Raw genomic sequence first — 12,952 nt, 5'->3', positions numbered from 1 at the left:
TCTCATCGTGCCACCAACCGCTAATGAGAAGGGGATGAAAGCTGCTACGGCAAATTTTCGCGAATCATGTTCCTTAAACGAGTCCGTGGGGAAGGGATGCAGGATTTCACCTGCCGCGGTCGACATTGAGCAAGCAATGAGCCTCCGGTCCTTTCGTCCTTTCTCGTCTCGGTCAACGGCCCGTGTCGCCTGGGTACATGGCTAGAGGACACAAAAATCCACCCGTTCATGACGGCCGTCAGATGCTGCGAGATCAGGTGGCCATGTCCGAGCTCTGGTACCAAAGGCCCGCTGCTGGATGGGACGAAGCCCTGCCGGTAGGAAATGGGCGTCTGGGGGCGATGGTCTATGGCAGGACTGATACAGAACTGCTCCAGCTCAATGAGGACTCGGTGTGGTACGGCGGTCCGCAGAACCGTCTTCCAGAGGATGCCCTAAACTGCCTACCACGTCTCAGAAAGTTGATTCGAGAAGGCGCTCAGAAGGAGGCAGAACGGTTGGCTCGCCGCGCGTTCTTCGCTTCCCCAAATAGCCAGCGACACTATGAGCCTCTTGGAACGCTGTTTTTGGAGTTTGGACACCCATGTGAAGAGGTCACGGGCTACTGGCGGTCCTTGGACTTGAATGAAGGCATCACCCACGTGCATTATGAGCACAAAGGTGTTCAATATCATCGGCAGGTGATCGCTAGCTACCCGGACAATGTACTTGCTATGCGGGTACAAGCATCGCGATGTAGTGAGTTCTTGGTCCGACTCAGTCGACTTAGCGAGTTGGAGTACGAAACAAATGAGTTTCTAGACGATCTCGTGGTCGATGGGCAGTCCATCAAGATGCATGTCACTCCTGGTGGCAAGGACAGCAACCGGGCCTGCTGCATGGTAGCGATCCGCTGCGGGAGCGACGATCAGGAACCGATCAAGGTGGACCGCGTGGGCAAGAACCTCGTCATCAACGCGCGGGACGCAGTGATTGTCGTAGCAGCTCAGTCAACATACCGCTGCGATGACGCTGACCTCGACCGCACCACGGTTGCCGACCTAGAAGCGGTCCTGGCCTGCTCGGTGGAAGATATATGGGCTCGACATATTACGGACTACCAATCCTTGTATGGCCGGTTGGAGCTGAACCTGGGACCAGATGCAACAGATATACCGACGGACCAGCGTATCTTGCATGCGCGAGACCCAGGACTTGTGGCCCTATACCTTCACTACAGTCGCTACCTACTGATATCGTGCAGTCGTCCTGGCAGGAAAGGTAGCTCTGATCGCGTGTTGCCTGCGACATTGCAGGGTATATGGAATGCATCGTTTCATCCTCCGTGGGGATGCCGCTATACAGTCAATATAAACCTGCAGATGAACTATTGGCCTGCCAACGTGAGCAATCTATTGGAATGTGAAGAGCCCCTGTTCGCATTGCTCGAGCGCCTTGCCGTCACTGGTACTGAGACTGCACGCAAGATGTACGGCTGTCGTGGGTGGACAGTGCACCATAATACGGACCTGTGGGCTGACACTGCGCCTGTTGATTGCTGGATGCCAGCTACTTTGTGGCCGCTCGGGGGTGCCTGGCTGTGTACTCATATCTGGGAGCGGTTTCTCTTTCACGGCCACAAGGCCTTCCTAAAACGCATGTTTCCAGTGCTCCGTGGTTGTGTCGAGTTCCTACAAGATTTCCTCGTTGATGATGTCTCAGGCGTGTATAAAGTGACCAACCCGTCGTTGTCCCCTGAGAATACGTTCCGTGATGAGAAGGGCCAAGAGGGCGTATTCTGTGAGGGATCAACAATTGACATCCAGCTAGTCCGTGCAGTGCTAAAAGCCTTCGTCGCATCACTGGAGGTGCTTGGTTATTCACAGGATGAGCTCCTACCCGGGGTACATGACACACTACGCCGCCTACCCCCCGTGCGCATCGGCTCGAAAGGGCAGCTCCAAGAATGGATGTTCGATTATGACGAGAATGAGCCTGGCCACCGGCACGTTTCGCATCTCTGGGCTCTTTATCCAGGCAACGACATCAACCTGGAGACGACTCCTGAGCTTGCCAAAGCTTGTGTTGTCACTCTACAACGGCGACAAGCAGCGGGGGGCGGTCATACGGGGTGGAGTAGAGCGTGGCTTCTCAATCTGCATGCGCGCCTCAGGGATGCAGATGAATGTGCAGAGCATCTAGAGCGACTGTTGGCGCAATCAACCCTTCCTAACCTTCTGGATACACATCCGCCGTTCCAGATCGATGGTAACTTTGGCGGTGGTGCCGGGATCCTGGAAATGTTGGTGCAGTCGCACGAAGACGGCATCATACGGCTACTCCCTGCATGTCCACTAGCGTGGCGGAGCGGACGGCTTCGAGGCGTTCGCGCCCGTGGCGGTTTCGAGCTGGAATTTGAATGGAAAGACGGAGTGATTCGAGGGCCAGTAATTGTGAAGTCAGAATTGGGCCTTAGGGCTGTAGTCTATTATCCAAACAATGGTCCGCGTAAGGTCTTGGAAGGTTTGGGGATTATTGTCTTAAACGAGGACAACTGAAACAGACATCGCCATGGAATACTAAACGCCAATGCTGTGGCCGTATAGTTTGTTATCTGGAGACCATACAAGATATCTCATATAGCCAAGAGCCTCCAACCGAAGTATTTAGGCGCGAAATCGTGGCGGTCGTAGGGTCGCCGTAGCTCCAACACAAAGCAGCTCTTCCTGCACACCCCGCCGGAAAAATGCCCAAGGATATTTTCCAGCAATCACCGGTTCCTTTGATGGCCAACTCTTCAATTACCCGGCTAAAGAGCCGAACCTTAAGATATGTTCCAAGAAGCGTCGGCGCCTTTCAATACCTCTCATAGCAGGAGCGAGGATTCAACGACTTACGGGAAACACGACGCACTAGGGGATCAGTACAATCATGGACTTGACTTCGGTGCAAGACCTCAAAGGTGCCTTGCGCAATGACTTCTTCCATGGATATGCCACGGCGGCGCCGCAGGTTGAAGGAGCGTGGAACAAGGATGGCAAGGGTCCTTCGATCTGGGACACATTCGGGCATACTCCAGGCAAAGTCAAAGACAATAGCAATGCGGATGACGCTGTGAGGTCCTACGACTTCTACCGCGAAGACGTTGCTCTGATGAAGTCGTATGGTGTCAACGCTTATCGATTTTCGCTATCCTGGTCACGCATAATCCCACTCGGAGGCGCTAATGACCCGGTCAATGAGCAAGGAATCAAGTTCTACCAGGACCTGGTAGATGAGCTACTCAAAAACGGGATTACGCCATTCGTAACCCTCTTTCACTGGGACGTTCCGCAGGCTCTGGAGGATCGGTACGGGGGCATGCTGAACCAGGAGAAGTTCATTCCTGACTTTGTCCGCTACGCGCGTGTCTGTTTCGAGCGCCTAGGGCCACGGATCCGTCACTGGATTACGTTCAATGAGCCTGGGGTGTACTCGCTGGCGGGTTATGCGGCAGGTGTTCATGCTCCTGCACGGTCATCGTTTCGCGATCTCAATGAAGAGGGCGATTCCTCGACAGAGCCGTTCATCGTCGGCCACACAGAACTGGTGGCCCACGGCCATGTTTCCAAGCTTTACCGAGAGGAGTTCCAACCGCAGCAGAAAGGAACGATCGGCATCACCCTCCATGGCAACTGGTCGGAACCCTGGGATGAAGACGATCCCCGGGACCAGAAGGCAGCAGAACGGGCCCGGGAATTCGAGATCGCTTGGTTCGCGGACCCCTTATACAAGACAGGCGACTACCCTGCCTCAATGCGGGCTCAACTCGGGGACCGTCTACCACGATTCACTCCTGAGGAGTCGAAGCTGGTACTAGGAAGTTCAGAATTTTACGGTATGAACTCGTACACGACCTTTTTCGTGCAGCACAAAAATACACCCCCAGATATCAATGACCACAAAGGCAATGTCAATGTTCACGATACAAACAGCAAAGGCGTCTCTCGAGGCGAAGAGTCCGATACGCCTTGGCTGCGGACGGCACCCATTGGATGGCGCAAGCTTCTCAACTGGATTTGGAACCGATATCATGTGCCTATATATGTCACGGAAAATGGCACGACAGCAAAAGGAGAGACGGCCCCCACACCAGAGGTACTCAATGACACTTTCCGTATGCGATTCTTCGAAGGCTACGTTGGTGGATTGGCCCGTGCTGTCAAAGAGGATGGGGTGGATATCCGGTCATACTTTGCCTGGACCTTTACCGATAACTGGGGTGTGTTAAAGTTCCCCATTCCCTCTCGAATTTGAGCTGACACAGGGTAGAATGGGCCGCTGGCTATACCGATCGATTTGGATGCACGTTCATCGACTTTGATTCTCCAACAAAGACTCGGTATCCCAAGCAATCGGCATATTATCTGAAGGCTCTATTTGAGCATTTGATGGCCTCATAGTCGCAAAGAATGAACTGTCAATATAGACGATATTTTGCGTACGCCAAATTCATGATAGAGAAAGTCACACAAAATGGATGAATTGAAATGCCGTGAGAAGACAAAACCCGTAGATCGTAAGGGCCCTATATAGATGGTGGAGTGAGTGGAGGTGGAGGCCGACGCCTAGATTCCCAGCGAAACTGGTTAGCCTGAGCTACTCACGTGCCAATACGGTGTATAGCGGCAGAATTATTGATGGCTTGGATAGCTTCACACGACTCAATCAGGCTTACCCCCTCAGAAGCAGGACAGAATGATACGTCCTCTTCCCCAGAGGCTCTGCGCCCATTGCAGAATATTTCGTCGCTCATATGCTTCTACCGTACGCCCTGCGACTGCCCCGCGACCGAGTCCCAACGTCAAGCATGTCCGAGAGAACGCCGAGCTCTATGCTCAGAACTGTCGCGACCGGAACTATCCCGCACATGCGGAGTACCCTTTCAAGATACAGCAACTGTCCGAAGAACTCCGACAGATTGATAAGCAGCTTATACCCTTCCGTTCACGAATAAAAGCCCTCGAGAGGACAATTGGGCGACTCCAAAATCCGGCCACCGGCCCAGAAGAAAAAGAACAGGAGCCCGCCATTCGCGCTGAAGCTCAGCAGCTCAAAAACGAATCAGCCGCGCTGATAACACGCAGAGAACTATGCGATGAACAAATACACGACCTCGCCCTCTCCCTACCAAATCTTACCTCCCCCCATACACCCGTCGGCTTGGAGCCAGCCCTCGTCGAATACCTCAATTTCGACTCTCAATCTCCGCCAGCATGGGTCAACAGCCCTGACCCCTCACGCTCTCATGTGTCTATTGGCACTGAGCTTGGTCTGATCGACTTTACCAGCGCTGCAACCACCACCGGCTGGGGCTGGTACTTCCTCACCGGTGACGGCGCCCTCCTAGAACAAGCCCTAATTCAATACTCTTTGTCCGTCGCGCGCCGTCACGGCTGGACTCCCATCTCTCCGCCATCGATCGTCTGGTCTTATCTCACAGAAGCCTGCGGCTTTCAACCGCGCGACCAGAACAACGAGCAACAGATATGGGCCATTGAGCAAGCTGAGAAGGACAAAGCAAAGCCTCCGCGGTCCCTCGCGGCTACAGCTGAGATTCCTTTAGCTGCCATGCATGCCCGCAATGAACTGGATCCGGCTTCCCTGCCGATCAAACTAGTGGGGCCCAGTCGCTGCTATCGTGCCGAGGCAGGCTCTCGCGGCGTAGACACCAAGGGCCTGTACCGCGTCCACGAATTTACCAAGGTTGAGATGTTCGGCTGGGCTGACAGTTCTCCTAAATCGTCATCACCAACTTCAGACGATCTCTTCGAGGGTCTCCTGACAGTGCAAAAGGAGATCTTGACCTCTCTCCAAATTCCTTGTCGCATCCTGGAGATGCCCACCTCAGATCTTGGAGCCAGCGCTACTCGAAAACGTGATATCGAGGCATTGTTCCCGTCTCGTATGCGTGGTGATGGTCTTGAAGACGCCTGGGGGGAAGTTACTTCCGCCTCTATCTGCACAGACTACCAATCACGACGATTGGGAACCCGCGTGCGCGGGGCTAAGAACGTCTTCCCGCACACCGTCAATGGAACCGCGGTGGCCGTGCCGCGAGTCCTGGCTGCTATCCTGGAGAACGGGTGGGATGCAGACCGAAAGGTAGTCGTCCTACCTGAAGTACTGCGACCCTTCATGGGAGGCGCAGAAGTTATTGGGAAGTAATCCTAGAAAACTGTTTTTCCCGGTCTGTATAATAATGTAACTATATCACACTACCACTACCAACCTGGTCATGATCAAACTGCCTCTGATATACCTACCTATCATCAACAATACCCTATCGTCCTCAATACCCTATCTCCTTCAGCGCTTCTTCTCAACCTCCCCAAGGACCCCCTTCGCCCGCTCGCCCCCAAATCACCACTCAAGAATAATAATCCCTCCACCACTCAAACGGCTCGCTATAGTCTGGCATAAGTCCTTCATGTGCGCCTACCACTCCCTATGTTCGAGACTATCAATCACGCACGAGACAAGGATATACTTCCAGCCAACCGGATAAAGTCCTGAGTTCTCCAATCAATAGGTCCCCCTAGCTTACTGGTGCCATCCATAGTGATAGAAGCGTTTACATTCGTTTTCATGTGCAAAGGTATATGGACCCGCTACCGGAAAGCTGCGTCGATGTGTCGAAGACTCTCAATGGCAGCAGACACGTCGTCCTTTCGTGATTGCTTTCAAGCTCTCTTATCTGGTGCGAACAGGCCGTGCGATGTTGGACCCCGGTGACGCATGAAATGATCCTGCCATCGCTCTTCTCTCTACATCTCACTCTAATGGAATAATCACCTGCCGTACGCGAGGGCCCATTGCACTCTGAACGTTCTCAGTCGTCAGAAAGCGCAATTGAGTAAAGTGGCCGCTACTTATTTCGCCATGCCTTCATTCTAGATTGCTGAGAGGGTAGGCCATACGGCGAACGGTGGCCGGGGATACCCTTCACGAGGATTAAAGTTCGTTTCTTCACTCCATTTCCGACTTTATCCTCAAACTCAGCCCGCAAATCAATAACAGGCACATAGATCGGGTATTCCGGCTCACAAACTCAATACTCGGTACTTTGGACTATGGGGATCAAGGACGATCTTTGAGAACGAGAACGGGACTCAGGAAAAAGCGGGAGACCCCAATGCCCAGCCGGCGCAGTCCTCAATTGGATTCATGATGTGGACGTGCGATTTGTAACTGCATAGGCTTTTGTTGTTGCGGGGTCTAGGTACGAACTGTGCAAGGGGCTGTTATTGGTAATAGGTATTGGAAGGCGTGTTGTAGTAGAGTGTGGTTGGCTGGCTGGTGGAGAGTGATTGGGTAGGGTACGAACTATTGCGCTGACGGTCAAAAATGTGAGGAAGAAGCATTGGTGCCTTGACTGTTACACTCGTATCAGGCACCGCACTTAGGTGGCAGAACTTGCAGCCCGGTGCCTCGTTATAGTCTGTCTAGAAAATGGTAATGGAATTGTCATTAAGGTTTTGCGTAGCTAAAAGGCACAAGCTCAGTACATTAACTCTGGTCTGTTAAGTGGTTCTGTGGAGTCCCAACAATAAGTACGGCTCATATAGTTGGAATGTAAAGTTCCCAACAGCTAGCAAAAATAAGTCATCACTTCATCAAACGGGCGCAAAAATTGCCAATAGATTGGAGCACAGATAAGAAGGCCGAGACAGAGTTGGTTACGGTCACAAAGTAAAAGCATGCCCGGTGGTCGTAAAATCATAGTAAGCAAAATCTGAAATGCTGAGGTGGGTATCGAGCATCGCATCGTCATTTCGGTCGTTCGGTCGTAAATCATTCCCACGGAATATCTTCATCTTCGACTTTGACACAGGTCAGATAGGGAATGGTGTCGTTGAATTCGCCTCCCTTCAAATCCAACTCAAGAAAGTTCCGCATGAGCGGTTTGACAATCTCACGGGCCAGCCGTTTGATTTCATCCATCTTACGTTCGAATCGCTTGAGCACTTCGCGTGTGTACAGTGATTCCGAGGACGGTGTTGGGTGAACCTTGAGGAACTTTTTGAGCTCCTCATGCGAAAGATACGCTTGCGCAGACGGGGAGCCAATGAGTCGGTAGACGCGAGCCGAAGAGGCAGTCGCGGCCGCACACGGAGTGTCTGTTGGTCGGTTTGCAAACAGATTCGTGGGAGTCATTGCAGATGCTGCACGGTTATTGTTCGTGGGAGTATTGTTCTTGAGGATTGGTGGAGGAGGCGGGGTAGTATTGTCAACTAGCCATTGTCGGAAGAGCGAGACAGCAAGCCAGTCCATGTAGGCGTTTTGAGGATTGACACGCTCACCGCGGGAAGTGGTGAGGGTGAGGCGGAGAAGTTTGGAATCAACACGAGCCTTGAGATCCTCCAGATCCTCAAACTTGTCCTCAATAATATCCATTACCAGAGGGGGAAGCGGTCCCCTGCGGAGAGCTGATTGTCCAGCCGGCCATTGGCCGACGACGTGAATCAGGGCCTCGGAGAAGATGACACGACTTCGTGCAAGGTACCCTAGCTTAAGATAGCTTGGCGGATATTTGGCAATTTGTTTGAAGAGACGCGAGCCGAAGCCCAGCAGGTGATGGTCCACGCGGGGACCGGTGACGGGTAAGGCATCATACATATCCGCCAGGGCTAGAAGGGCCTTACATTCTGCATATGCAGTAGCGATGTTGATGGTGTTCAATAATGGCGGGTGATTATAGAATAACCGAAACAGGTTGTCATAATCACGGAGTATGGGATCCATCGCTGTGTCATTGGCCGTGTTGTTTGCTGCAGCCGCGGCTACCGCACTCGACCTATGTGGCAGATGGATAGCGGACTGCAGGCCGGCCAAGTTTGCCATAGAACGAGCAAATCCAGTATGATTGCTAGACGGTTTGGTCATTGGCTTCGCATACGGTCCAAAATCGCTAAGTACGGCACCAGAAGCGCTGGGAGGCTATTCTCATGTAAGCCGGTGCCCATTATCATGCACTGGGATATACATACCTTTTGGACCAGTATTGGCTCCTCATCGTCCGCCTTGTTTTCCCAATCTAGTTCGAATCGCCATCGCTTTTTTTCGGGTGGTAATTGAGTTACCCCAACGTCGGATTGCGCCAAGGTGGAGCCATTGGATAGAGACGAAGCATCTTCACTAATTCTGGACAGGGTCGATTCGGGGTTGTTGGGCTGCCGTCGCGACCACTCTTCCCGAGTGCTAGCCTCGAAGAATCCGGAACATTGCGCCAAAATGAGCCGGTGCAACAGGTAACGGTTCTCTTGGCGACCGGCGCGGATCACCAACTCAACATCGCCAGTGTGGGTAAAGATCGGGAAGTCATTCAGAGGCTGATGAACCAGTCCCCCGTGATGAGAGCGACTCGAGCGGTGCCGGCGATTGTGATACGATTGACGCGACACAGACGAAGGTGCGCTTTGCGGGGCCACAGGGCGATCGAGCACTTGGGCCTGAGAAACCATTTCCGAGGACGTAATTGACTTTGTTGGCATGGTAGGATATTGTACGGTGGCCATACACCCGAAAGCGTGCTGTGTGCGTCATCCAAAAGACGTAGCTCACAGTAGTGTAGAGGAACGAGGGGATAGACACCGGATCACCGCCAGGGGCGAGGAAGCGAATAGTGAACTCAATATAGAGTAGCGACAAACCTATAGTCGGAATTAGTGACTGATAAATGTAGAGCTTCGCGTCGAGCAAGGACGAGTAAGACCTGGGAAAGAGCTCACTAATGGACGATATATCCGAGGATTCAACTAGAGGGAACCCATGGTGGCGGATTGAGAAGAAAATACGTTGTTGACCCTCTTGTTGTGGTAATGGAGCGACGGAATTCGGCGTCAGTCACGAGATCTGGAGTAACGGCGTTCGGTGCGGATACGCTAAGATAAGGCGTTATCGCACGTGACCTGTTCCACCATGACCGTCTGCTTGTCTCGACGACTCAACGTCCATTGCACTGATTCGTGCCCTCTCGCTGCTTTGCTTCTTGCTTCCCTTGTCTTTTTTCTTTTTTTCATGGCTGCTTATCCTCGGCCGTCGTTTTCCTGGTGCCTATTGTGCTGATTTCGATTTCGGCCAGTCGAGCTTCCCATCTCTTGTACAACTCCTTCACTACCAAGTATGGCTAGTGGTGGTGTCATGCTCGGATATTCTGATCCAGAGGTCTCCATTCAGTTTTCCCATGCCGGTGAAACGCCATGAGCAAAGGGTGCTATACCTGCCGTCGTCGCCGCATTATCTGCGACAATGGACTCCCTACGTGTCGGAAATGTCGGGATGCGGGGAAAGAATGTCTGGGTTATCAGAAACCGCTCGTTTGGGTCAAGGGTGGGGTGGCTAGTCGGGGCAAGATGATGGGCCGCAGTTTTGGAGATACCAAAACAGATAAGGGCGATGCTTGCAATAATACTCGAGAACTTGATCCTCCCGCTGCTACCAGTGGCTTGCCTGGCAAGGCGAAGTTATTGCTTTCGACGTCGACAGATGTCCAGCAACTTCCTGATGAGAAGACTGGTTTTGACGATTTGGCATGGACCCAAACTGCTTCCCAGGAGGCCATTGTGCCCGTCAACGCGGTTCAAGCACCTTGGGTGCTTGTTGATCCATTATTCCAGGACAGCAGTCGGCTGACAAGGTTTTATATCAACCACTGTACGTCGTCCGCCCCTATTAACTTGTGAACACGTCTCGTCTAACTGTTACTCTCTGCTCTGGTAGTCAACCAAAACCTTGCGGAATATCTGACCCTATATTCCGACGTCAAAAACCCCTTCCGGGATCTCATCCCATTGGTGGGTGACTCCCCTGTACTTGCTCACTCTCTCGCGGCCATGGGCGCTTTGCATTATGTTATTTTGGCAAACGGCGAGTTTGACCCCATGCCGTGGCCCGTAGGGAATTCGTCAAGTAGCGGCATGGTGTCTCCAACAAAAGAAGGCGGGCCGGTTGAGCTGAGCACTTTGTCTCGGCGCTCGTTTAGCAAAGTGTACGAGCAGTTTCTTGGGTTCAAGCAACGCGCACTACACCAGCTATCACGAGACATATCCGACCCTATCTTACGAAATGATAACAAGACATTGGCAGCGATAATGGTTCTTGCTTTGATGGACGCCGTTGAGTCGGGACGAGGGGCCTGGAAATACCACCTGGAGGGTGCAAAGAAGCTATTGCAGAGCCGCGAACATGACAAGCCGGGCCAAGCGCAAACGATGATGAACTGGCTCGATGATTTCGCTACTGACGGGTGTCTAGTGTGAGTTTCTCCAATTCGTAAGTTTTATGTTTTCGGTCTAATCTGTAATAGAATCCAGCTCATGGGTGCTACTTTGACAAGGCCTGGCACTCTTTCAAAGCCGTTCTACACATCTGCGATGGGAGCTTCGGTCTTGAAACGTCTAGAAGAAACCTCATGGGTCGGCTGTCCCGCCTACCTACTAGAGGCCATCTTCTTCGTTCACGCCTTCTTTGACCTCGACCTAAATGACGACCCCGATTCACAACCAAACACTGTCTTTCCATCTGTCTACCTCCCCAAAGGATCAAACCCGCTCCAGTGTCCCGAAAACCTCCCCAGGCACATCCAAGCGTTTGACCCTGTCGCCTGGGCAGAGTCCCTCCAAAGCTACCTCTTCCTCCCAGACCTCTCCATGCGGATTGCCCTGGCTACAATATATAAAGCCGCCGTCTACCTTTATGCAACAAGAGTTCTTTCCCGCCCTCGTCCCGGCGCAACAACAATTTCTGCGACCATCGGTCTCCCCCCAGACCATGCCGAGGTCGCAACCTTTCTTATCAACCAATTCTCCCTCATCCCGCCCTCCGATCCACATTTCAAATGCCTCATCTGGCCCTCGTTCATTGCAGGCGCCGAATGCAGAGATCCAGCGCAGCGCCCTTTTATGCTCGAAATCCTTCGTACTTTGTACTTCCACATCACAAGCGTCAACGTCCGCAACGCCGCGTGGGTTCTAACGATGATGTGGCGAAAACGCGATTCCAGACGCGCGGAGCTGTCGAGGTTTCGTGCGACTACCGCAGCAACGGCCGCTGCGGATCCATATTCAGACGGTGCTGGGTCTGATTTCACCTTTCCTGCTACATCAAGCTCGCCTTCGGTCATTACTTCTCCGGCTACTGCTACCGCTACCCCGTCAACTACCACCCCTTTAAGCCCTATTGAGGACAATCATTACGATGATGATGACTTCGACTGGATTCACGAATTGGATGATGCCAATATTGATTGGCTTTTTATATAATTGTCATTCACTTTGTATCTGCAGTTTGTTGTCCATAGTACCCTTCATGTATATCTGATCCTGTAAAAATCCATTTAATTTATCAAAATAAATTATTCTCGTTATTCTCGTATCGTTGGTAGTGTTTCCCTCAATCAACACAGACTATTTCTTAGGCTACGTACAATATAGTACGCGACATTGTTAGAAAACAAGTGACTTAAGAGCCGTCCTGACATGTTCCACAAGATGAGACCTTGACATTATACAGTATACTTGTATATATATCTTTCGAGATAGAAGAGAAAAGAGTAAGTAAGGTAGGTAGGTGCGGCGATATGTTGTATAACACGAAAGACACATCGGATGATGAGGGATATAGATGTGCAGATGGGTAAATAGATAAATAGATACGATACTCCGTCCATTCTAAATGCAGCAATATCAACGAAACCAAAATCAGAGCCGGGGATTGGTAGATAAAGAGGAACAAGGATATAGAGGAAGCGGAAGAAAAGATATATGACGGTACCAAAGATAGAGAGAGAAGTAGAAGCGGACAAAGGGAATATGAAAGCAAACCGCTCATGATTGCAAGATGCAAGACTAGTAGCGCTTAAGACTAAGTGAAATAAACCGCGTCACTAAAGGGGTTCTTCGCAGAAATATGGATGGAGGCATGCATCAGGACA

At 51.8% G+C, this 12,952-nt stretch overlaps 3 protein-coding genes across 3 annotated transcripts; 2 read left to right on the top strand and 1 right to left on the bottom strand.

Annotated features, from left to right (window-relative positions):
* Window positions 1-263: 263 nt before the first annotated feature.
* On the top strand, window positions 264-6,186 carry BDW70DRAFT_147103 (glycoside hydrolase family 95 protein; the record flags this gene model as incomplete). Its single annotated transcript, XM_073738669.1, has 4 exons — window positions 264-1,779; window positions 1,810-2,502; window positions 2,933-4,250; window positions 4,758-6,186. 4 exons carry the CDS (start codon window positions 264-266, stop codon window positions 6,184-6,186), a joined length of 4,956 nt encoding a protein of 1,651 aa, XP_073600229.1.
* Window positions 6,187-7,493: 1,307 nt separating this feature from the next.
* Window positions 7,494-9,808, bottom strand: BDW70DRAFT_63820 (uncharacterized protein). The gene is made up of 3 exons (XM_073744443.1): window positions 9,750-9,808; window positions 9,009-9,671; window positions 7,494-8,958 (listed from the first exon to the last, which is right to left on the bottom strand). The coding sequence occupies exons 2-3, from the start codon at window positions 9,534-9,536 to the stop codon at window positions 7,813-7,815; spliced, it is 1,674 nt and encodes a 557-aa protein (XP_073600228.1). The 5' UTR covers window positions 9,537-9,671; window positions 9,750-9,808; the 3' UTR covers window positions 7,494-7,812.
* A 182-nt stretch (window positions 9,809-9,990) lies between these two features.
* On the top strand, window positions 9,991-12,369 carry BDW70DRAFT_63819 (Zn(II)2Cys6 transcription factor). The gene is made up of 3 exons (XM_073744442.1): window positions 9,991-10,674; window positions 10,741-11,275; window positions 11,327-12,369. Exons 1-3 carry the CDS (start codon window positions 10,221-10,223, stop codon window positions 12,279-12,281), a joined length of 1,944 nt encoding a protein of 647 aa, XP_073600227.1. The 5' UTR covers window positions 9,991-10,220; the 3' UTR covers window positions 12,282-12,369.
* The last annotated feature ends 583 nt before the right edge of the window (window positions 12,370-12,952 follow it).

Source organism: Aspergillus foveolatus (assembly GCF_047715535.1).
Source record: "Aspergillus foveolatus strain CBS 279.81 unplaced genomic scaffold BDW70scaffold_3, whole genome shotgun sequence".
NCBI lineage: Eukaryota > Fungi > Ascomycota > Eurotiomycetes > Eurotiales > Aspergillaceae > Aspergillus > Aspergillus foveolatus.
The sequence above is the reverse complement of the archived record's forward strand: the minus strand, read 5'-3'. Positions and strand labels throughout refer to the sequence as shown.

Bases quoted from the DNA above. Each gene is read 5' to 3' on its own strand.
- BDW70DRAFT_63820 (XM_073744443.1), bottom strand. From the start codon at position 9,536: ATGGCCACCGTACAATATCCTACCATGCCAACAAAGTCAATTACGTCC. The intron at 8,959-9,008 runs GTATGTATATCC...ACATGAGAATAG, and splicing joins AGCCAATACTGGTCCAAAAG to CCTCCCAGCGCTTCTGGTGC.
- BDW70DRAFT_63819 (XM_073744442.1), top strand. From the start codon at position 10,221: ATGAGCAAAGGGTGCTATACCTGCCGTCGTCGCCGCATTATCTGCGAC. The intron at 10,675-10,740 runs GTACGTCGTCCG...CTGCTCTGGTAG, and splicing joins AAGGTTTTATATCAACCACT to TCAACCAAAACCTTGCGGAA. The intron at 11,276-11,326 runs GTGAGTTTCTCC...AATCTGTAATAG, and splicing joins GCTACTGACGGGTGTCTAGT to AATCCAGCTCATGGGTGCTA.